The sequence below is a fragment of the Cryptomeria japonica genome, chromosome 9 (assembly GCF_030272615.1).
Source record: "Cryptomeria japonica chromosome 9, Sugi_1.0, whole genome shotgun sequence".
Taxonomy (NCBI): domain Eukaryota; kingdom Viridiplantae; phylum Streptophyta; class Pinopsida; order Cupressales; family Cupressaceae; genus Cryptomeria; species Cryptomeria japonica.
The window spans coordinates 85,257,326-85,284,201 of NC_081413.1; the positions used below are offsets into that span (position 1 = coordinate 85,257,326).

A 26,876-nucleotide genomic window follows, 5' to 3' on the forward strand; every position below is an offset into this window, starting at 1 on the left:
ATCTCGGATTCAAGGTTGCCGGAAAAGAACGCCAGGTACTCAAACTGGTGAAAGCACTCTATGCCTTGAAACAGGCTCCTCGAGCATGGTACATGAAAATTGATAAGTACCTCACAGATCAGGGTTTCCAAAGGAGTCCTGACTCAAATCCGTATGTCCAGACTACTGCCAATGATATCATCCTTCTGGTTATATATGTTGATGATCTTATCAGCTCTGGCAGTTCGGCATCTTTGATTCAGGAAATCGAGCAGAATTTATGCCAGTCATTTGACATGACCGACCTTGGGCTTTTGCACTACTACCTAGGTGTTGAAGTTTGGCAGCAGTCTCATGGCATCTTCATCTCTCAGTCCAAGTATGTCAGGGCTTTGCTAGACAAGTTTCGAATGCAGGACTGCAAACCTACATCTACACCTATGGAGAAAGGCCTGAAGTTGTCAACCAAATCCGGTTGTCCAGTTGAGAATGAATCTGATTTCAGGCAACTAGTGGGCAGTTTGGTATATCTCATTGGCACTAGCCCTGATCTAAGCTATGCAATGAGTTACATGTCCCCCTTCATGACAACTCCTACATCAAATCATTGGGCTGCAACGAGGAAGATCATGTGCTATGTCAAGGGCACTTCAAACTTTGGTATCCTTTATGGACAAACCAAATATCCCAGACTCATAGGTTTCACAAATTCAGATTGGGCAGGCTTTGTTGATGACAGAGAGTCCACATCCGGGTATGTCTTCAGTTTGAGCACAGGTGCTATCACTTGGACCAATAAGAAGCAACAAGTCGTAGCTCTTTCCTTGACTGAAGCTGAATATCGAGGAAAAATCAAAGCAGCTTGTGAGGCGGTTTGCCTTCAAAGGATGGTTTCAAACATCTAGATGTCTCAAGCAAGTCCTACACCCCTCTTCTGTGACAATCAAGAGGTGCTCAAACTCGCCAAAATTCTAGTCTTTCGTGAGCGAACCAAGCATGTTGAGCTTCATTGTCACGTCATCTGCAAGCTCTCCTTGGATTTGCAGTATTTCCTACTGAGGACTAGACTGCAGATATCCTCACCAAGTCCCTACATCTGAATAAGTTTGGTAAGTTTAGGGAGAAACTTGATGTAGTAGATAGATTGACCATTAAGGGAGGGTATTAGAATGATATCTTAGTTATTAATTATTAATGGTCAATATTGTAAAGTATTGTAAATATTAAGATTGTTTCTCATTTTGTTTCAGTTGTCGACTATTTCTTTATGGAAACATCGATCTTGTAACTCTATAAATGATCTTTCGATCATTCATTTAATTCATTCAATTATTTACCAATTACCTATGTAATAGATATGTCCTAAGGAGTGCATCCCTTCATAAAAGGACATAAGGGAAGATATAAGAACAAGATAGTTGTAGAAAGTGATCAATCATCAAAGGCCTTCATATCTGATATTCAATAAGATACTAATACCCAGGCAGTCCATCTGATTATTGCAGTGTGGTATCGATTTTATGTGCTAACATATTAATTGCTCTAACAATGTTTACATATCTATTTCTGCATATCAATTTCTATATACCTATTTCAGCATATTCATTATTAACTATATACTGCTGATATGATTATTCATATATGTCATAATAAATATCTACATGTATATCTACATATATTCTGAATATTTTCCAGCCATGATAGAGGGAGAGAAAATTACATGTAAGGGAATAGTGTTGGGGTTATCTTCTAGGTATGCCACCTCGTGGTATAAGACCGGGGAGTCCCATGAGGCCAAAGGCGTACAGAGGGTACTGCCTTTGGGCCTATGAAGGATAGACTTTCAGGGCACCCTATTGTGATGGCCCTCATGCTCTCTATCATGGTGAATGAATGTGTTAATTATGAGACATAGGATAGGGGTGACAAGATTAAGGAATACGGTGATAGGATACCTTACAAGGTATTCCACCTCATATGGTATGGGCCACATGAGGTCAAGGGGGAATGAGATCCACCCTTGGGCCTAGGGTAGAGGGTCTCTAGGGCACCCTATCTAGTTACCCTCTTCTATGCCATCTATGATTGAACTCTAAAACATAATTTAACCTTGTAATTAGGACTATGTCTTACATATGTATGATTGGTGTTTCCTACTTAATAGATCTATTTAATGAAATATGATTATTGTGTGTTTTCTAACTTACTTGCAGGGGTTCAGTCAAAGTAACAGATATCTCTAACCCCTATCCCACTTCAATTAGGGCAGAAATTGGTTATCTCTAATTTGGGGACATCAGTGACAGATTTCTTGTTTCAGATCTGTGGGTGGGCAATAATTAGATTTCATGTTCTGAAATTTTGGAATGGAAAGGGTCGGATCCCTGGTCCATTAAATTTCTTCTTCATTTTTTTCTACTCCTAAGAAGTCTCCCTTAAATTTCAGCTTATGTCGAGGTACAGATTTGTTAATCTAATGGAAAGATGGTGTTTAGAAGTAAAGCCAGCCTTCAGATCAGGTATGTACTCCTTTTCAAGACAATCCAATTTGTCAAATTTAAGATCAACAGATAGAATAGGTCTTCTTTTGAAAGTGTCTTTAAAATTAAAACTCAATTACAGGCCAAGAAGGAATGACAAAAGAGCTTTAGCAGGAAAGAATAAGTGGACCAAAGAATTGTCTGATAGAATCTTCGAGCAGAGATTTGATAAGGAAAAAAATCTTAAATTGTATGGCTTTCAGGAAGGGGATAAAATAAATCTGTGAAACAATAGATAAGGGGGAATACTATTGCATCCCTTATCTCAACCCAAGGAGAACAAGTGAATTCTTTTCAAGATATTTTTGTTAAAGTTGCTTGAAATTTTTCTTCTTTGTTTCGGAACAAGATTTTGAAGACTTTTAAGAGCAGAGACTTGTGCTTAAGGGTAGGGCTCCTAAACTGGATGGAATTCATGTAAAATGTTTTCGAGAATTCTAGGAAATCATTAATGATTAATATGAACTGCTTGAAATTGCTAGAGAACCACAGAAAAATAAACAAATACTTAACAATAATTAACGCTATTTTTCTTGCCCCCACTCCCAAAAAGGAGGAGCCAAATCTCTAAATAATTTTTATCCTATTGCTTTATGTAATCTTAAATAAAAGATTATCACCAAGATGATTGATGAACGACCAAAAAAAATGTTTGTTACTCCTAATTTCTTCTAAACAAGGTGGATTTGTAAACGAGCACCAAATTTTAGATGGCTTGTTGTGGTAATTGAGACCCTCCACTCTATGTCTAACTCAAAATAGAAATCAATGTTCATTAAACTTGATATGCCTAAACCATATGACATAGTCAGAGTCAGATGGTTCTTACTTGAGCATATCTTATTGGCTTTTGATTTAGTTTTGAAAGGATTGATTCAATAATAAATTGTGTTACCTCAAACTCTCTCTATGTTGATTAATGGCATTCCTTCAAAACTTTTTCTAGCTTCTTCAGGACACAAACAAGGAAAACCCTTATCTACATGTGTTTATCTTAATAGCTAAAGGTCTTGGCACATTGCTCAAACAATATAAACGAAACGGACTTATTCAAGGTTGGCAGTGGACTCAAAATATGGAGACCAAATCCCACCTACAGTTTGTGGATAACATGGCTTTGATGGGATTAGCTGCAGTTGCTGAGACAATCAACTTCAAAAAAGCTCTGAATATGTATCTATAAACTTCTAATCAGCAAATCATTTTCTTCTTCCACACACCAGAGATGATTCAACATAGGATCGCTAGTATTTTTCATTTGTGGATTGCGCAGCTTTCAGTTGATTAATTGGGAATCACCCTTTCTTCAAGTAATCTTAACAACTTTCACTAGAGGAAGGCTATAGACAGATTCCATTTAAGGGCAACTATTGGACCTTTTGATTGTTATCCTTTGTTTGAAGACTACTAACTCTTCTAAAATTTAACTTGCGACCTCTTCCCATTTACAAGTTTTTTTTAAAAAATTCTCCCAAAAGTTTCCTTAAGGAGTTTGATGTTCTTTGGAAACGATTCTTTTGGGCAAGAACACTGGATCACCAAAAATGGAGCTTGGTGAGTTGGGACCAAGTTTGTAAACCAAAAGAGAATGGAGGCCTCGAACTTAGACTAGTGGACCTGAATAGTCACGGCTTAGCAAATAAATTAAATTATCAATGGTGTAAAAATCCTAACCAACCTTGGGCAAGAGTTCTCAATCACAAGTATTTGGAGGAAGGGGTGTCGAGGGTAGAAGATAAAGAGATTATTTGATTGGAAAAGGATCCATGATATGGAACACAATTAAGTGAGGGGACTCTCTTATTAAGGAAGACTTTTTTTTTTATTAATAAAATTGATAGTGCCCAAGTTTGCGGACGGCGGCGGGACGGCAGCGGGGGGGGTGGCGGGGGTGGCGGTGCTGATATAGTTATACATATACATATAGTACTTGAAAAACTAATTTTGAAAAGATGTATGACAATATAATAGTATAAGAATTACATTTCAAATGAAACAATAGGAAATTTGAAATACTAAATCTAAATACTAAGATTTCTTCAATGCTAATTATGTCGTTATATGGAAACTAATCAGACTCAGAGGTTAAATTTTCCCTACTTCCATCAGTGCAGTTTCCCCCTATATTTTTCGACGGGGGTTTGGGGGCAGCACCCCCAAGATGGGGTCAAGGGGCCAAAAATACTTTTATTATTTTATAAAGGCGTCGGGTGTTATTTTTCCATTGGCCCACGTCCAATTAGGGTTACCCCTTAACCCCCAAAAAAGTCAATTTTTTAAAAAAATTTTAATTTTAATTTTAAACATTGCATATACGTGGGGGCGAAGGGAGACGTCTGGGCGTCTCCCCATCCCTCAAGAGACGTTTGCACGTGTCTCGAAGGATGGGGAAACACCCAAACGTCTCCCAAGGATACGTGGAGATTTCTCCTAGTCTCCTTGGGAGACACGGAGACAAGGAGAAGTCTCCAAGTCTCCTTGGGAGACACGGAGACAAAGAGACGTATCCGGCAACGCTTGCGTAGTGGTGGCGGGATGGCAAGGGACGTCACGTCCCTATCCCCTCGTCTAGGAGACGTCCCCGTCTCCGAGACGCAAATAAAAAGGGGGGGACGCATCCCCGTGGAACACTGATAATAACCCTCTAATTGTGTCTCCACGTCTCCTTGGGAGACACGGCGACGCAGACATCTCCCGCAGCGCTTGCATGGTGGTGGCGGGACGGCAGGGGATGTCGTGTCCTTGTCCCCCTGTCCCAAAGACGTCCCCGTCTCCAAGACGCAGCCAAAAAGTGGGGGGATGCATCCCTATGGAACACTGATAATAACCCTTTAATTGTATCCTCTTTTCCTCAACTTCAACCCTTGAATGAAGTTTTTGTAGAAGAAAGATGGCCAAGAGTTGATGATTTCTTGGGTAAAAAAAATTAATTGTCTTTGATCTTTTTAGCAAAAAGGAATTGAACAGCACTAGTATGCCATTCATCATGTAGCAACACATATTATCATAAAACTTCAAATGTTTATAATGTGATGTATTCAATCATGGAAATAGAAAATCCTAGTTTAAAATATTGATTTTGATATTGGAATGATCACAAGACAAAATAAAATTTATCCAAGTTTTACAAGATTATAATTTCTTAACACCATTTCCATAAAATTGCCATTTCTTGTCTCTTTTTAACCTTCTTTGATTGGACACACAAAAAAAGTGGTTTACAATGTATCTTACACCTCAATTACTTTTATTAAACTAAACCATTGCTGCATTTGATCTTAATGATCCCAAATCATTCTTTGCCATTTCAACTTAAATAAAAACTGAAAAAAAAAAATCTATTCAGATAGAAAAAGTTCAGTCCAGGCAAAACACACGCATAATACATGTAAGGAAATCATTAAAAAGCTATATCAAACCCATGTCACCTGAGAAAGGAATCCATCCATGCTTATGGCTCCTAAATCATCCTTCTCCATTGCATCTTTATAAATGCCATCCTCCCAAGGGCTGCCAAAAGCATGAATTACTCACCTCCTAGAATTTAATAAGAAAAAATTGAAGCTAAGTATCTGATTCTCTAAATGGGGAAAAATGTTAAACTACTTTCACAGTTCACAGCATTGGCCAAAAATAGCTAACCTATTATGTCGCTACCATCCTGATTGATTAGATTTAGTTCCCATTGTAATAGTATTAACAACAAAGGCTTTGAGTATATGATAGATACCACATATAACAGAAAATAATGGCCAATAAATTTCAACAACCTTTCTATGAAGAAGTTGTAACTCATGCATAGTTTGCTCAATTGAATTTAATGCCACAAAATATTCTGATTTTAGAAAACACAAAATCAGATTTTAAAAGATTAATAAGCTATTATTAGATGTGTTTTTCAAACATTTTTCATGCGTTTGCAAGCTTCACAAATTTGGCTGGAAGACAAGATTGTACTTAAAAATGGGTTCCTTTTAACAGAACATAATGTGTGTGCATACAGTTTTGGATTATATTACAAAACAGAGTATTGATGTGTGGCTGTGGTAACAGTTAATTAATCACAAAAGTATAATTATTAGCAACCCAAGTGAGCAAGTTGCTTGAAAATAAGCATTGCAGAATTTACTCACTATCTATCATGTTTGCTTATATTTATATAATTTTGGGATTAAATTCAACTTAAAAATGTTTGTTACGGAAAATTGAAATAAATGAAAGGCTTATTCGCATTCAGTCAAATTCACTGCAACTGCTTCCATTTGTCTATTAAGATGTCTCAGTTTGAGGCCTTGTATAGGAAAAAGTCCAAAGCACCCATAGGATGCAACAGCTTGGAAAAGATAGTCATCATAAGTCTGGAACTCCTGCAGGCATACCATCAGCATGTTAAAGTTATTAGAGATTGGTTGAAGGAACCTTCACATCATCAAAAAGGTTACATGAACGCCAAGAGAACACCCACAGAATCTCCATCAATTTTGGCAAGCAAGAAAAATTATTGCTTTGTTTTGTGGTACAAGTGAAATCCAGTCACACGTGTGACTTGCTGGCTTACCCTTCCACCCTCTCTCTTGCACATTAACAATGCCTTTAACATGGCTCTTCTTAAAAGATCTGTTAATGGTCCACATCATATTATCATTGACAGCCTCTATGGGTCAAGAATGAAGGCAAAATCCATCTCATACCTCTCCATATACAGAAAAACACAGATAAGCTACAAAACAAGCAGGTATGATAATTGAACATGCTGTGGGAGCCAATATGGTAAATACGGTAAACTGGGAAGATGAGAATGGCCTTCATAGGGGATATCCCTACCCTTCTAGCACCAAGCTACCATTCTCGTAAGAGGGGAATGCCATCCAAATGTCATATCCAACCCAAGAAACTTAACTAATCTTCTACTGTAGTTGACGGCTCTGTGTTCTGTTGTAATTTAACCCCAGAATCACGACTTTTTTCTGGATTGAACTATGTTTGTGGATGGCATTTTGACCATCCATGAATCCATGCTTGCATAACTAGAACTATTATTCTCGTTAGATATTTCTTCATGCATTTGATGACTTTAAATATATGTGATGGTTCTTAGTGATATGATGACATGTAGATTTCAAATGAGATCTTATATACTACACATATAGTCTAGTATGTATATCTTAAATACATCTATCTAAGGAACACGGAGTGACATGAGTTTTTTTTCTACTTCTGAAATACTTTATTTAAAAATAAAATAATTTGAGTCTTACCTTTATTTTTATTGGAAAAGCTATTTTTATTTGATTGAGAACTAATTTACTTTATTTTTTATTTACTTGAGAGTTATTTTGTAATATTTTTAAATTATAAATTATTCTATTTTACTTTAAAGATATTTAAGAATTATATTATTTTATATAAATTGGTTACCTTATTTTTTATTAAAAAGCAATTTTGATTTGCGTATGAGCTATTTGATTACAAAATATTACACAAGTAATTGGCAAAAACTGAATTGATTAAATGAATGATCGAAAGATCATTTATAGAGTTACAAGAGATCAATGTTTCTATTAAGAAACAAACGATAACAGAAACAAAATTACAAACTCCTAAATTTACAGTGTCATACAATATTGACCATTAATAATTAATAACTAAGATATTATTCTAATACCCTCCCTTAATGGTCAATCTGTCTACTACACCAAGTTGCCCCCTGAACTTAACAAACTTATCCGAATGTAGGGACTTGGTGAGGATATTTGCAGTCTGGTCCTCAATAGGAACATACTGCAAATCCACGGATCCATATTCAACCAGCTTGCGGATGAAGTGACAATGAAGCTCAACATGCTTGGTTCGCTCATGGAAGACCAGATTTTTGGCGAGTTTGAGCACCCATTGATTGTCACAAAAGAGGGGTGTAGGACCTGCTGGAGACAGTTGGATATCTAAAAGCATTCGTCGAAGCCAAACTACCACACAAGCTGCTTTGACTGTTCCACAACATTCAGCTTCGATCGAGGAAAGAGCTGCAGCCTACTGCTTCTTACTGGTCCAAGTAATAGCACATGTGCCCAAACTGAAGACATACCCAGATGTGGACTTTTGCCCAATCCAAATCTGTGAAACCAGTGAGTTTGGGATCTTTGGTTCGTCCATAAAGGATACCAAAGTCTGAAGTGCCCTTGACATAGCACAATATCTGCCTCGTTGTAGCCCAATGATCGGATGTAGGAGCTGTCATGAAGCGGGATATGTAACTCATTGCATAGCTCAAATCAAGTATAGTGGAAGTGAGATTTATTAAACTGCCCACTAGTTGCCTAAACTCAGATTCATTCTCAACTGGACAACCGGATTTGGGCGACAACTTCAAGCCTTTCTCCATAGGTGTAGAAGCAGGTTTGCAATCCTACATTCAAAACTTGTCTAGTAGAGCCCTAACATATTTGGACTGAGAGATGAAGATGCCATGAGACTGTTGCCAAACCTCAACACCTAGGCAGTAGTGCAGAAGCCCCAGGTCGGTCATGTGTCGACGACTTCAAGCCTTTCTCCATAGGTGTAGATGCAAGTTTGCAATCCTGCATTCAAAACTTGTCTAGTAGAGCCCTAACATATATGGACTAAGAGATGAAGATGCCATGAGACTGTTGCCAAACCTCAACACCTAGGCAGTAGTGCAAAAGCCCAAGGTCGGTCATGTTAAAAGACTGACATAAATTTTGCTTGATTCCCTGAATCAAAGATGTCGAATTGCCAGTGATGATCAGATCATCAACATAAATAACCAAAATGATGATATCACTGGCAGGAGTCTCGACATACAGATTTGAGTGAAAAGGACTCCTCTAAAAATCTCTTCCGGCAACCTTGAATCCAATTTGAGTACATGGCGTTCTTTTCCGACAACCTTGAATCCAAGAGGTTGTGTCATGTAAACCTCTTCCTGTAACTCACCATTCAGGAAGGCACTCTTGACGTCCATCTAATGGACCTTCTAACCACATTGAGCTGCTATGGCTAGGACTAATCTGATGGTGCTCATCTTTGTTGTATTAGGGTTTCAACCAGATCCGAAGCAAATATGAACTAACAATTATATGCAGATTTAAATACAAAAGATTAAGAAATAAAACAAGACACAGATAACACAGAGATTTAACGTGGTTCACCCAGAATGGGTTACGTCCACCATACACAGTCGTCCAATCTTTCTTATTATCCAGCAGAAACAGTACATCAACCTTACAATGACTTAAGCATCCCAGCCGCTTATAACATGCATTTTTAGGGCAACAAACAAAGTCGACCTTTTTAGGGTTTTATTACAATGTCAGTTTTCATCCTCACCCCGGACCCCGGCGAGGATACATGCTAAGTGTACAGTACTTTGTTGATCAATCACCACATTTCAACAATCTCCCACTTGGAGACTGATACTACACGACACCACTGTACATGCAACATCCATTGGATAAAACACGAGGACTCGACTGGTATAAATTCCACAATTATCAATCAGGAAGACCAACAGAAACTGATGAAGAAATCAGCTTCTCCTGTGGAACTACCTTTGTGAACATATCGGCAGGATTCTCACTTGTGTGAATCTTCTCAAGCCGTAACTGACCCTCCTCCAAAACAGTCCGGATGAAGTGGTACCTGAGCTGAATGTGCTTTGTCCTTGAATGAAAAGCAGAGTTCTTTGCAAGATGAATGGCACTCTGGCTATCAGTATACAATGGGCGATCCTCCTGTGTCTGACCCAATTCCTCCAGAAAACATTGTAACCAAATCATCTCCTTGCTGGCTTCTGTAGCAGCAACATACTCAGCTTCAGTGGTTGAAAGTGCAACAACCTTTTGCAGCCTAGAAATCCAACTGACTGCAGTTCCCCCTATAGTAAAAACATACCCTGTAGTACTCCTCCGTGAATCAATATCACCCGCCAAATCAGAGTCAACAAATCCACTTAGAGCAGCATTAGATCCTTTGAAACATAATGCCTTCGTAGTAGTTCCTTTCAAATACCGAAGAATCCATTTCACAGCATTCCAATGTTCCATACCCGGATTACTCATAAACCTGCTCACAACTCCCACTGCATGTGCAATATCTGGCCTTGTGCATACCATTGCATACATCAGACTACCAACAGTTGATGAATACGGGATGTTAGACATTTTATTAACCTCTTCCTGTGCCTTTGGGCACATCTCTTTAGTCAATTTGAAATGACTAGCCAAAGGTGTACTAACTGCTTTTGCATCCTACATGTTAAATCTTTTCAACACCTTCTTTATATACTCACTTTGGGACAAATTCAAGGTTCTATTTTTCCTGTCCCGTGTAATCCTCATACCGAGAATTTGCTTAGCTGCACCCAAATCCTTCATAGCAAATGACCTGGCTAATTTCTGTTTAAGATCATTTATATGTTGCATGTTCGACCCAACAACAAGCATGTCATCAACATAAAGCAACAGGATAATATAACTGCCATTATCAAATCTCTTAAAATATACACAATGATTAGAATGACATCTATGATAATCGTGTTCAGCCATGAAACTATCAAATTTTAAATACCATTGTCGGGGTGCTTGCTTTAGGCCATACAGACTTTTTTTCAACCTGCACACCAAGTTCTCCTTACCTTTGACCTCATATCCCTGTGGTTGCAACATGTAAATTTCCTCCTCTAGATCTCCATGGAGAAAAGTTGTTTTGACATCTAATTGTTCAAGATGTAAATCATCTACAGCCACAAGACTAAGTACAGTTCTAATTGAAGTCATTTTTACAACTGGAGAAAATATTTCATCATAATCTATACCCTTTTTCTGTGCAAAACCTTTTACCACAAGTCTGGCTTTATATCTTTTCTGACCTCCTTCCTCCTCCTTCAGCCGATAAACCCATTTGTTAGGCAAGGCTCTTTTTTCTGCAGGTAAAGGGACTAAGTCCCAAGTCTTATTTTTCATCAAGGAGTCCATCTCCTCTTTCATGCCTAGTTCCCACTGTTGTTTGGCATCTACCTGCATTGCTTCTTCATATTCTTCTGGTTCACCAGAATCCGTTAATAAAATAGAATACAAAGAAGGAGAAAATCTTTCAGGGGGTCTACTTGTCCTCATAGAACATCTAACACTTGCAAGAGTTTGTGGGACAATCTGTTGTTGCTGAGCATCAGGTACCTGTGGCATTTCATTTTCAAGAATCTCATGCAACACCACATATTCTTGTTTGTCCTGTTCATGCTTCTTTTCCTGCATCTGTTCTTTATACATAACCTTCTCATTGAATATAACATCTCTACTTCTAATTATTTTCTTATTTTCAAAATCCCATAACCGATAGCCATATTCATCTATCCCATATCCAATGAAGGTACATTTCTGAGATTTAGCATCAAGCTTGGTTCTGTTTTCTTTATCAACATGGACAAAAGCTTCGCAACAAAAAGTTTTTAGAAAAGAATAATTTACCTTTTTACCAGTCCATGCCTCCTCTGGAAAACCACCATCCAAAGGGGTTGAAGGTCCTCTATTTATCAAATAGACAGCAATATGTACAGCATCTGCCCAAAAATGTAAGGGCAATCCAGCATGCAATCTCATGCTCCTCACACGTTCCATGATGGTCCTATTCATTCTCTCTGACACACCATTTTCCTGTGGAGTTCCTGGAACTGTCTTCTGCTTTCGAATCCCATTTAAGGAACAGTAATCTTCACATGCTTTGCTGCAATACTCACCTCCATTATCCGATTTGCGACACTTCAACTTTTTTCCTGTCTCATTCTCAACCAAAGCTTTCCATTTCTTAAAAGTTTCAAAAACATCTGATTTTTGTTTTAGGAAATATACCCATGTTTTTCTGGTTGAGTCATCAATAAAAATAACATAATAACAAGAGCCACCAAGAGATGATACTTGAGCCGGTCCCCACACATCTAAATGTACAAGCTCTAACTTCTCACTCTTCTTCTCTTTCCCAACCTCGAGAAATCTGACTGTTTTTTGTTTACCATAAACACAGTTTTCACAGAACTCTAAATCAATCTTCTTTAGTCCTGGCAATAGATTTTTGGAGTGAAGGATTTTCATCCCTTTCTCACTCATGTGCCCAAGCCTATGGTGCCACATTATGGAATCTGTTCTTGCAACATTTATTGTTGTTGTCCCTGCAGTAACTTTATCTGTAACAGCTAAGGTAGAGTAAGTGTTACCAGTACACAGATATAATGTGCCTACCTTCGCACCTTTAGCTACTACTAATGATCCTTTAGTGACCTTCCACATACTGTCTGAGAAGGTAACTATGCAACCTTCACTACCTAGTTGCCCTACAGAAATTAAATTTCTTCTTAAATTAGGAACATGTCTTACCTCCTGCAGAAACCAGTCATTACCATTCTGCAACTTGATCTCTATCTTTCCTTTTCCAACAATTTGACAGGGTTCATCATCACCCAAATATACCTGTCCAAAATCACCTTGAACATAATCTAGAAAATATTTTCTATGGGGTGTAGCATGAAATGGACCCCGGCGAGGATACATGCTAAGTGTACAGTACTTTGTTGATCAGTCACCACATTTCAACATGTTGTCGAGGCAAAGGTCTCATAATCAACCCCTTCACGCTAAGAGAAGCCTTTGGCAACGAGACGAGCCTTGTACTTATCCAAAGTACCATTAGCCTTGTAGTTAACCTTATAGACCCACTTACATCCAATGGGTTTCTTCCCTGGAGGAAGATTTGATAGAACCCAAGTGTTAGTTTTCAGCAAGCTGTGGTGCTCAGTTGCCATAGCTTGTTCCCACTCAGTTATCTCTTTCGCCTCTGTGTATGTTTCAGGCTCATACACGCTGTGAATGTTGGCCATGAGAGCAAAATTGACATAATCCAGAGTTTTACTCTTCTTCCAAGCAATCCTACCCTCGATGAGATCATCATAATGAAGATCAACAATTGTCTTAGCCCACCATTTAGGCAAGAGAGTAGAAGTGCCGACATCAAATGCAGGAGGTGCAATAGGATCAAGGTCATCAAACAAAAGATTGGATGAATCCTAAGTTAAATCAGGTGGTGCAGCTACATGTCTAGGTGATCTTATAGGAGAAGGAACTGGTGTAGGTGCAACAACTGGAACAGCTGGAGCCCTCCCATCAAATGGACCTAATGGAAGACGGACACCCAAGTCTAAAGCCTTCAAAGGCTGATCCTCAGATAACACAACTGGAGGAGAGAGCTGAAATGGTCCTCATTCCTCATCAAAAACCACATCACAACTAAAGATGTGACGCTTTGTCTCGATTTCAACCAGTCGGTAGGCCTTGTGAGTGTCACAATAGCCGGTGAGCATGAGTTTTTGGCTCTTGACATCCAACTTGGTGCGCTTAGCATCAAGGATCCAAACAAAAGTTGTGGAGCCAAAAACTTTGAGATGACTGATTCTGGGCTTACGGCCTAACTAGGCCTCTTCTAGAGTCTTCTTCTTTACAACCACAATAGGAGACAGACTCACAAGATAGACTACAATATTAACTGCTTCAGCCCAAAACTTCTTCGGAACACTCTTGTGTTCAAGCATAGACTGGGCCATTTAGGTAATCGTGTGGTTTCTCTGCTCAGTGACACCGTTTTATTGAGGGGTGTAAGGTGTAGTGAGTTGACACTTTATGCCATGTTGTTCACAAAAATGAGAGAAGGCAAAAGAACTGAATTCTCCCCCATTATTAGACCGACGAGTAACAATAGGTTGACCAGACTCTTTTTCTACTAATGCTTGGAACTTTTGAAACACAACAAACACCTCTGATTTCTGATGAAAGAAATACGCCCACATTTTTCAACTAAAATCATCAACAAAAAGTAAAAAATATCCAAACCTAGTAGCAGAAGGAGTAGCCATAGGTCCACAGATATCATCATGGACAAATTGTAGTACCTTATAAGCTCTCCAAGAGTTGCCATCCGGAAACGGAGTCCAATGCTACTTCCCAACCTAACATGCTATGCAAACTTCGAGGTTTGGGTTTGAATCTCTGGCAATCCGATGACAAGATCTTCCCGAACAAGCTGAGAAAGATAGTGCACATTTAAGTGCCCATAACGTTGATGCTAGAGTGTACTAACAGAGGAGCGCTTGGCTGCCATGGCAAGCTCCTAAGGATCACCAGAATTAACTAGTCTGAATAGACAATGACCCTCAAGACCCACGGCAACTGTAGACTGAGTCTCTTGATCAATGATACTGCTCTAATGCGAACTAAAGGTCACATCAAGCCAAGGAGAATATCTTTGAATTTGACTGACTAAGAGAAGGTTGAGTTCCATTCCTGGAACATAGTACACATTGAGGAAAATCAATTTCCTCCCTCCAAACTGAATCTACACATTGCCCTTTCCGACAACGGTGTACTCTTCCCCTCCAAAAATAACTAAATCTGAACAAGGCTGAAAATCAGTGAACCAATCCCGACGATGAGTGAAGTGGTGAGAGGCACCTAAATCGATATACCAAGCAAGAGATTTTATACATGGTTTGCAGGTCTTTTAGCCATGAAGGCGTAAAGGAAGACTTGCTCTGCTCAGTGTGCTCTGCTACATTTGCTTTAGGCTATGAACCACTTTGCTTATAGCCTGTGCAGCCAAGCATTTACGGCACTCAAGTTCCATATGACCAAACTTATGGCAGTAATTGCACTGAACACTTTTCTTCTTCAAGCCTTTTGATGACGGAGCAAAGTTCTTTTGTTGAGAAGACTGAGAAAACTGAGATTTGCCTTTATCCTTACGAAAGGATTTGTATGTGAATGCTTGTTTTGTAGAGGATGAGCTTGTACTGTTGCTTCCACCGATCCTGCTGCAAAAGTTTGGTGCAGAGATCAATGAACTTCAGATCAACACCAGTTGAGTGATGTTGAGTGTTTCGACAAAATGCTCGTATGACTTTGGCAAAATTTTCAAGGTTATGACGACCATGTCCTCTTCCTCCATATTCCGCCCAATTGCCTTCTAATTGATCACGGATGTCCTTGATCTGATTGAGATGCTCCTGAAGGGATTTTCTCTCATTCATGACAATAGAGAAGAGCATATTTTTCAAAAAGAAGGCATTGCTCTTATCTGACATCTCATGCAACATCTTGAGATGCTCCCATATCTCGACAGTTGTTTTGCCTGAAAGTATCTGAGGAAGTTGATCATCGGTCACTAAGAGCTTGATGAGCATGACAGCGTCACAATTTTGTTCATCAAACTTTGTCTGATCAGGACCGGCTATAGTGGGACGGGAGACCTTTCCAAGGACCAACTGATCGATGACATGATACTCAAAAATTGTGAGCATCCATTGCTTCCAAGTATTACAATTACTACCATTGAACCACTCGAGCAGAATATTCATCAGAGATGTCATCACGAAAAAACTTAGGTCAAAGTTGGTTGACCGAATGAGGACACAAATATCGAGGCAAGAGTTGTTCAACACATGAAATCGCGTAAACGCAACGCATAAAAGAACAAAACTGAGGTAGAAAATCTATCAAAAACCAAAAAAAGATTTGAAAAACCAAAAAAAAAAATTTCTGAGACTAAATTTCCAAAAAACCCAAGCCGCTAACAAATTACTGGAAAAACGCATAGAGCACAATATGCAAATAAAAAAAATCGCGATCACGGACACGAAAAAAAGAAAACCCAACCGGAAATGCAGAGACTTATCCAAAAATCAAACACAAAAAACCCGACAACCTAACAAGTAGTTGTAGAAGGAAAACGCGGGCAAAGAGTTTGCAAGATTCACGTCGGAAAAATATAAACGGCCCGCACAAATTTGAGGTAAAAAAAGAACACACAAATCGCGCGGGAAGTTAAAAATGACACCCGAACACGCCTTGTTGTCGTGTACAGATCATGCGAACAAGAATGCAGAGGTCATGGAAAAAAAATCGCAATCATAAAAAAACAACACTACCATCACGATTTTAAAACCAATGCGACCACAAACACAGGCAACAGAAAAAGATTTTGACGTCCACCCACAAGCCAACACCGAAGGAAAATTACAAACGGATCGCAAAATATCACGATTACGAGAAAACCTTAAACGGATTTTTGAAACGATAACTAAAAAATTGATTCGAAAAAATTTCACTAAAATTAGAATTATAAAAGTCTTTTCAAAAAAAAAATTATGCCTAAGCTCGATACCATATTACACAAGTAATTGGTAAAAACTGAATTGCTTAAATGAACGATCGAAAGATCTTTTATACAGTTACAAAGAAATCGATGTTTCTATTAAGAAACAAACGATAATAAAAACTAAAGTAGAAACTCTTAATACTTACAATATCATACAATATTGCCCATTAATAATTAATAACTAAGATATTATTCGAATACAAGAGTTGTTTATTTTATTTTCTGAAGTTATTTCATTACATTTTATTTACTTAAAGAATTATTTTATAATTGCTTTTCTTTACTACAATTTCTTTTTAATTTACTTAGTTATTCTCTAGATTTTGTTGTTTTAAATATTTGTCCGTTGTGTTTTGGTTTTATGTACACAATAACAACATGAGAACACAAATCAGTATTAATTATCTTCATAATTATGAAGATTCTAATCATATATGATTGGATTATTTTAGGGCCCATTGGACCTCAGTCTAAGAGAAAACAAAGTGCATGATTGCATGTTGACATTGTTGTCTCAACAAGCACTATTATGGCTTTTGCAAGGCCTAAGGCCATAACAATGCTCCCCAAACAATATTGTGTGATTGTGTGTGTGTGTGCATGTACATGTCCATATATCCAATGACATCATCTAAGTGTTTCTAGTACATCTTGGTTTTAAGCATAAACTGGGAAAGATTGTTTTATTAATCTTATTATGGCATTATAACATCAATTATCATTTCCTTTTATATAGAAGGAGCATAGTGGTGGATATAATATTTGTTATATTAATAATCCCCTTGGCAGACAAAAGAAAAGACAATTGAATTGATAGTGAACTTGGATAGACGCTACGTGGTTGGGAAGCAATAATGTGTCTTGATTTATGCATATTTTTTATTTGAGATATTGTACTATAAGAAATCGCAAGATAGTCACTTTTGGAAACTATAAGCAACACCAAAACTTCTAGAACCCAAACTTCCATTTCTCCTACTCTGGCCACCTCATTTGTCTGCATTTGATCAAACCTTAGTTTGAACCAATAATGTGATTGGAAATTTTTGTTTTGTTTTGTACTGTCATCGATGAAGATAATACTCAACCAGCTCTACATTCATTCTCCACCCTCGTTGAACTTGATGTTAATGAGAAAGTTATTTCATTCATGAAATTCAGGGTGGTTATGTTTTTGCAAAGAGTGTTTGAAGGAGGAATGATGGATAATGGTGGTATGCCTTATAGACTTGCAGGCTTCTTTTGTTCAAGTAAGAGTTTCAATAGAATATTTAGTTTCAAACAACTAAATAGGAAAAGGGGACTCAAGTAAGAAATCACTTTGAAGTGCTTCAGATTTCAGATTCATTTGAGACCATATAGCTATTATCCTATTATTATGTAAACGTAGTTGTACAGCTTTAGGATTTCTAACAGTTTTATTCTTCTCAAAATCCTATGACTCCCTTCCTTGAATGCATTCTACTTGTGCATGTTAAGTGGTTGCCTATATGACTCCCTTCCTTGAATGTTATTTATCTATTGTATGTATTGGAGTAATGGTTGCCTTCCTGTTCATGAGACTAGAACTGCCCATGTGTAAGGTTGAGTTGTGTAGCCCTTAGCTATGATTACATACAATTTAAGACATCTAAATTATCATTATCAATTTTTGAGCTATGTTTAACAGCAGATTATTAAAAGTGGATGTGCAAGTGCATGTGTGATTGCAGGGGACACTTGAAGACCTTGGTAGTTAAGGCTTGACTGCTGTTATACTATTTGCAAGGGTTGCAAGTTTATCCAAAGCCAGATGGAGCTTGGATAATGAGATAAGTATTTTTTCTCGGTTATTATCTCGAGTATTAACTTTATTTGCTTGTCATAGTCAGCCTCTTATCAGTATTCCTATATGTACTATAAAAGTTGCTCTTATTCTTTTCTTTGGCCCTCGAGGATGGGTTATACAGAAAAAGAAGAACGATACATTAGGAATGTTGCTGAGGCATTTGTATAGGTAATGGCAGCATCGAGGATTACAAAGCAAAGTCGAGACAAGAGGGCTCTCCAAGTAAGAGGGAGCGGACTTCTAAGGGTATGCTTCTGTGACAGAGGGAGCAACTAGAGGTTCTTCTTCAATTGACTTTCAAAGATCTTGGTCATATTTGTTAAGAGGGAGTGGAACATGTCGAGATGGTTTCTCTAGTGATCAGCAATCGGAGGACTCTATGATTCATGGATGGAGTCCCATGTGTGTAGGCTGGAAGGTTTTATGATGTCACCTAGGTCGTGATATTCTTGGATAGATGGATACTTGGTGAACTTAGGATTCACCAAGAGTGATGCAGACTCCAACCTTCACATAATTGTTGATGGTGAGCCATTGATTTTGGTCCTTTATGTTGATGACTTATTTCTCACTATGGCGGAGAAGCTCATCATTCAGTGTTAGAGGGAGTTGGCCTCTAAATTTGAGATGAAGGATCTTGGCCTCGTGTACTACTTCCTGGACTAAAAGTTTGGCAGAAGACCGCATGAGATCTTCTTGAGTCCAAGGAAGTACACTATAGACATCCTGAAGAGATTTCGCAAGATGGATTGTAAGTCCATGTATACGCTGATGGATATAATTATGGAGAAGTTGAGCGAGTCAGCTTCTAATTCAGATCTAATAGATTCCTCTATGTATTGTCAGTTGATTAGATCATTGATGTATTTGGTCAACACCAGACCATATAACTGCTTTGCAATGAGTACTCTCAGTCAATTCATGTGTGAACCAAGATAGATTCATTGGGTTGCAGCATGTGTGGCAGCTCGTGAAGCAGTGTGGCTTCAGAAGCTCCTTGCATGATTGTTTGTACAATCATTGGAGCCTATAGTTATTCATTGTGATAACCAAAGTTGTGTGAAAGCCTTCTGTCAATCCTGTGTTTCATGACAGAACGAAGCATGTAAAGATCAAGTATCACTATGTTAAAGAAGTGGTGGAAGGAATGCTATTCAGTTAAGATACATTAGTACTAATGAACAAATGACAGACAGACATTCTCACCAAGCCTCTCTCCAGAATAAAGTTTGTGTACCTTCAAGGTAATCTTGGTATGGTAGAAAATGTAGCCCTAGCTGAGATTGAGTCTCAGCAACATTGATTTGTTTTAAATAGTACTAATTTAATCTCTAAGATGTTTAAAGTGTAAACTCTTATTATGCAATCTTATTAATCTGATATGGTTCATGATTAGTGTCATGTGTGTGACTCCATGACAACATTGGTTCAGTGCTTGATGAGCCCCTGTGAACATTATTGTGAGGTGACGATCTCTCAATAGTGAACACCTGTACATCTGATCATTATCGTAAGGTGACGATCTTACGATATTGATTGATCATACCATTATGATGGATATCATGGGACTTGATATCTATGGATATGTCATAGTGGTTTATATCTCTAGAAGTAATATCTATGGATATACCATAATGGTGGATATCATGAGACGCGATATCCGTGGATAAGCCATGATGGTGGATGTTACATAAAGAGATATTCATGGTGGATATTATGTGACGTAATATCCGTGGACATGCCATGAAGTAATATCCTTGAACATGCCATAATGGTGGATATCATGAGACGTGATATTCATGGACAAGCCATAATGGTGGATATTACATAAAGAGATATTCATGGTGGATTTCATGTGACGTGAAATCTGTGGACATGCCATGTAGTAATATCTATGGATAAGCCATGATGGTGGATATCATGGTGAGGTGATATCTATTCTTACACCATACATGGAGAAGCCATGATGGTTGATATCACAGAGAGGTGATATCTTTCCCTTCCACATATGGGTGTAGCCATTGTGGTAAAACAACATGATGAGGTGATTAGCTTCCTTTACTCACATGAGTATGGTCGTCACAATGAGGAAATGTGACTCAGTTTTCAAGAAGGATTCCTCCCTAGCTAAGAGGGAATGTTGAAATAATAGCTACGGTCGGATCCTTCGAGCCGACATAGCAAATTACAAATGTGTGAATGGCCATTGGCCTTACACATTTATATATAACAATTTATAAATTATCTTGCATATTAAAAGGAATCGTATTTATGTTATACGAATTTGTTCCTAACTATTTGTTATTGGTTAACAAATTGCATTAAGTGGTTAATACAAAACAATTATTTCATAAACCCGCCACCCCTTGGAAAGGTCACGATGAAGGATCACAGCCGACATTGTCAAGAAGACGTGTCATTTGATGTATCCCACGAATGGATACAAATAGTGCGCCTTTCCTCTCACAAATATTAGATCGAAGCGACATATACACAAATCAGAAGACATATACAGATCGGGTCTTCACTACAACAAGACACATAAGTATATCGATATTATCTTCAACATCGTGGATATTGTTCCCAATCATAAATGTGAACAGATCGAATTATATATACTGCAATCTGGAATGTGTGAGCAGTGCGGAACATATTGTAGCAGTACATATAACATACTTGCAGATCAAACTATCATCTACAGTATTGTCTATTGTTGGGAGGGCAACAATAATGTGAATCATTGCTTGTGGTTAATCGAGCACACCCTATGGTTACTGTGAATGGTCATCTTCTTGTGTTCCTAGTATTGTAAGAAAATTCAACAAAGTGCACATTGAAAGTGAAGTCCGCTCAAATGAAGAAGAATGGCATGTTAGAAAGGAAAGAACAAAGGAAATCTGCTTCGAGGAGAGAGAAATTTGGTTAAGGTTAAGGTGCACACATCTCTTAAATTCCGCCTTAAAAATAAAGTCTAAATGCATGACTTCAAGTAAAGTCCGCCCAGCAACATTTTGCAAAGGGAAACAAAGTCAGTCAAGTCTGCCCTCATGAGAAACATGCTAAATTTAGAAAGAAGGAATGTTCCTATGTGATATCAGCACAATCTCTTGATCAAGTTCGAACTGTGTGCAGATTTGGAAACTTTTTTGAAAGAATAATATGGAAGATCAAATTCGATTTGCAGACTGAAAACCAAAATAGAAACTTCCATTCAGACTGAGATTTATAATTCAGTTCAACTAAGATTTAATTTAGAAACTTTCTCTTGCGCATTGAAGGACTAAAGACTAAATAGAAACAAATTCAAGAGGATCTTCCACGTTTCTAAATGAAGAATTCAAACTCTATACAAATACTTCATTCATTTCTTTCATTTCAACAATTCGAGTTTGGAGAGCAAGACACTTGAAGTGAAGATTATTTCAGAGCTTCAGGAACAGTCAAAGGATTTTTCTAAGGCATTTACAAGTGGAGATTTTCACACCAAGCATTCATTCTACTCATTTCTTGCCTAAATTCTGAAGATGACAGGGGTACTCAACGCAGATTTATTGAGTTTACAATCTGATTTTCAAATTTTGGATGGATTTTTCAGGGACCTAGTCTGATTTTCATATATTTTCCAGGATTCGAATCTGATTTCAACATTTATTTCACAGATTTTGGAACTACGTAGTTCATTTTCAGATTAATCAGAGACAGATTTCACTCCCAGACCTTCAAATCAGATTAAGTTTTCAAGGGTTCCTAAAATTTCTTAAGTGTTTGCAGCCTGTCAAAGGCTAAAAGTTCTGAAGAATTGGAAAATCATAGCTCATTATGCCATCAAACCTTCAAAATTCACACTCAAAGTAAGGATTCTAACGTTATATGTGTGTATATATATATGTATATATATATATATATATGAGAGCTAAGGCGGGATCATCGCAGAAAACACAAATGGAGTTTCAAGCCAGATTCAGAATTGAAGACAAGTCCACGAGCAAGGTTCGTCCAAGCATAGAGATGGCCAAAATTTGGCTAAGTATGAGAAATTCTTCACAAAGGGATTCTTCTCCAAATTTAAGGCACTTGAAAGAATCTCAAGGCATCAAGAAAGAAAAGTTCTCAAACTTGGTGAAAATATAGAAAGAATTTCAGACTTCTTGGGGGGATTTCATCTATAATACCAAACCTATGGAAGCAATCAGGACAACTTCTTGAAGGATTTCTTAACACAAATTGGAGAATTCAAGGAAGATATCCAACACGCTGAGGTGGTGCCTTGTCATCTTCCAACCAATCAGATTGTTCCAAGTCAACATGTCCAGGTTCAATGAACCTGACTTATCCACAAAAGCTTCTAGAGGACATACTTCGCAATGCAACAACCTTCTATTTTCATTGTTGGTTCATATTTAGCAAGAAGGACAAGTGTCCCCAAATGTAATTTTCTCATTGGTCGAGGGGTAGTTAGTTGTAACAAACCCTAATTAGGGTTTTGATCTTTTAATTTGGGCTCTTGATTGTTGTTCGATCTTGCCATTCAAAATTTTTGGACTCCTATATAAGGTCGCCTCCTCTCATTTGGAGAGTGTGAGGTTTTCTGAAACATTGTGGCGAGAAGGTCATTTAGGATAATACATTGCTTGTGTGCTTTTTAGGCCTTGTAACCTCTTTTATCTAAATGACTGGCAAGGTTTTCAATTTCCTCAACACAATAGATTAAATTTTATTTCATGCATGTTCGATGAATGCAAGATTTGATAAGTATTGATTTATGGTGTATCTATATCACCGCTCATACTTTTGATGCACAGATGATTTTTGTTCATTGTGTAAAGTTAGTCTGAGCTTTCCTTTGTGTATGCTTAACTTCCAATCATAAGCACATCCCTTGAAGATTGCATCTGCTTTGTGTAGTTGTCCTAAGTGAGGCAAAGCAAAGTGTGCTTATTGAGATTACTTGGTCAATACCATCTCTTGAATTCCTAGGAATAGATTAAAACTTCTAAACCCTTGTCTCCTTTTCAGTTTTTTTCCATGCTCCAATCATAAGCACATCCCTTGAAGATTGCATCCGCTTTGTGTAGTTGTCCTAAGTGAGGCAAAGCAAAGTGTGCTTATTGAGATTACTTGGTCAATACCATCTCTTGAATTCCTAGGAATAGATTAGAACTTCTAAACCCTTGTCTCCTTTTCAGTTTTTTTCCATGCTCCAAGTCCCGAATGATAGAGCTTCATTGTCTAAACCTTCATTGTGAATTGAACGAACCAAACGTAATTCCCTTTGTGTATTACTAGCATATCACAATGCCCATTGAGCTTATCCACAGGCCAAGACCTGACAAAAGAAACCTTGGAAACGCTATATGATCTTCTAGCAATCTTAGCATACGCGGTGATTTTGTTCAAGAGAGGATAAATTATCTTTGGGTACACCAACAATACCCAACCCACATCTCAAATTTTTGCAGCTCCAGTTATTCCAAGAGGCAAACATTGAGCCACAAGTAGAGTTGAAGTAGAGAATGAAATTGTTAGATGAGATTTTTTTCTACATAAAATGCCTTCACAGCTGATTTTAGTATTCTTGTAATTTGCCTTGGGCATCTTGTACTTGCAAATTTTTGTAATGGAAATTATATTGCTATTTGATCACAGTAGGGCATTATAAAAAGTTAAAAAACTATAATTACTTTGTGAGTTAAATTATAACAATATCACAGTAGGGCATTATAAAAAGTTAAAAAACTATAATTACTTTGTAAGTTAAATTATAACACTGAACTATTGTCGTTGTGTATGTACTCAATTATAGAACCTTAAAATGTTATCCTACACTCATTGTTGTAAGCTTCTAGCTTAAAATAAATACAGTAATGGTTTACAAACTTAGGATTATACTTAATTGTTAAACAAAAAGACCGTGAAACTGGATTGGAACTTTGAGATGGTGCATATAGTTGTTTAAACTTGGAATTTGTACCCTGATTTTGTGCATATTTATATTACAAGATTTAAGATTATAAACAATGGGGAAAAATATTCACTAAAGAGGTATCAACTATCTATATCTATATCCATCTTGTATCATGTCAGATATTTGGGTGCAGGTTAGTAACTTGTGACCTTCTGATGCCTATAAGCCTTAATAATGAACACCAGGAATTATCACATAACATATTTTGTCATATAGAATGTGCTATTGTCTCATTTCCAGTAACCAATAAACATAACTACAAAAATTTCACTTTATGATCATTAAAGAGTAAAATCTGAGCTTGTGTTTTTAAAGTGGGTCCTTGTTGGGAACATAGATTCAAATTTAACTAGGTATCCAAAAAAAGGATGACAGCTATAACAAGATATGCAACCACTTTTGACAAACGAAGAATATGGTAACCACAATATTGGTAACTCAGATTTGCAGTTTCCTGCTACTGTCAATTTAACTGTTTAAACATTCAAAGGATATGAATATGGAATACCATGTGACTCCCAAAATAAACATTCAAATCATATTACCTTGCTGGAGCTGTTGAGAAAAGATCTTCAAGCTCTAGCGGCCGCAATGCACCATCCTAAAGCCACATTCAAGAACATATTAAGAAATATGAAGACATATCATTCTTTTTAATACCCTTAGTAAAGATTTCATCTCATGGTATAACCATGATTGTTATGAAGCCCTGACCAAAGCTTATATAGACAATAAATTAAATCAAAGATGCTCTAATAATTGCTTTAAATAATAATATTAAGGGTTAACATGAAAGTTGAAACAGAAAAGGATGCTGCTGAAACTGCAATTTTTGAATAAAAGAGTTAAACTACAAAAAAGATGATGCAAGAAAAATCAGCTTGCTCTTAAAAAATCTAAAAACTTAATTGTATTGAAGAGGTAGAGATTCCAAAAGCGTACACCATCAATGTCGAACAACAAAAATATTCCTCTCAAGAATTCAACAGCTTCATTAGTTAGCTCTACGCTCTGCAAAAATTAGTCACAAAACAAATGGGAAACTTTGTCAAAAAAGGTTAAAGATGCAAATTACATATCCAAAATGCATTCACTCATCAAATAACCCCCTTTAACCAAACCCATGTCTATCAGCTAACTTTGATTTCCAATCAACATATGAAAGACAATATTTATTTTTAGGATTTCATAGCTATAACTGACTCACACATATTGGGTAAATAAGCATTAAGGTATTTTCCAATAAACATGGCTGAATAAGTTTCTCGACCTTCTTAATACCCTTCCAAAATATTGATCCTCATGGAAAATATAAGCCTAGAGTTCAAATATTATGACAATAATACCTCAAACTTCAACTCTAAGGTGACTTCAATTGTGAAAGACTTATGATGGTTTCCTTGATGTTGTGTTTTCAATGTATTAATTTTTTAAGTAAAGACATAGCTATGTCATTATTCCTTATGTTCCTGTGAATTGATAATTAGTATAAATTCATTAGTTTCTTGACTCCTGCTGATACATAAACTGATGCTCCAGACTGTCCCACAAACTAATAAGTTCTTTATATATGCATTCAAGTAAAATGATCAGAAATAGAATAACAATGAATTATCAGTGTCATATATAATATCTGATGAGTTTGACATATAATTCCACAGAGGTTTGAGCAGGGGTTTGAAAGAATTGGTAGCAAACTGCCATATAATGACTAGTTGGCAACTAGTGGTTAGTTACCATCTACTACAGACACTATGTATCCATGAAATCTAACACATAGAATTCAGACATGTTAAACAAGCACTCTAAAGTTTCAAAAAGATACGAGAAGACTTACATCCTTGACTCACTAATGATAAATATAAGCAACGAAAGATACCAATCCATACAGATTAAACAGGCTGTCTTAGCGTACCATATGATTTTGGATTGGTCTGAAACTTGATATTAAGATTCCTAACAATCTTATTTATCCTTCTACAAACCAAACTTTAGAGAAAACTTCATAATTTTTTACCTGAATTTGACAAAAAAAAAAAAGTTTCAACCATAACATAGTCATATGATGCTTACTAGTCTGAAATTTAGACTGGAGAAAATAACCTCCTAGTCTGCCTACAAACCAAAAATTAGTAAACAAATTCATTCATTTGATTGTCCAAATCGTAAAAAATAGTCACAGACCTAGCGATATTTTTTGTCTTTTGTGGCATATTTCCCAAGACTTCAAAGTCTCACAACAAATTCAAGAACCAGAGAATCTTAGCGCAAGACTATACATTAAAATAAGAATGTTGGGAGTTCAAAATATACCTTAGTAATTGTTACCTGGTGCATATCATCAGTAGTG

General features: G+C 37.2%; 1 protein-coding gene across 5 annotated transcripts in view; it reads right to left on the reverse strand.

The window, feature by feature from the left end:
* The window catches only part of LOC131030212 (mitochondrial Rho GTPase 1), an 80,401-nt gene that overhangs the window by 16,806 nt on the left and 36,719 nt on the right, over positions 1-26,876 (reverse strand). For all 5 annotated transcript variants that reach the window (XM_057960932.2, XM_057960930.2, XM_057960931.2 and 2 more), the window contains 3 exons: positions 25,469-25,537; positions 25,072-25,127; positions 5,948-6,029 (listed from right to left, as the gene is read on the reverse strand). In XM_057960932.2, coding sequence (XP_057816915.1) covers positions 5,948-6,029; positions 25,072-25,127; positions 25,469-25,537 — 207 coding nt within the window. The remainder of the gene's footprint in view (positions 1-5,947; positions 6,030-25,071; positions 25,128-25,468; positions 25,538-26,876) is intronic.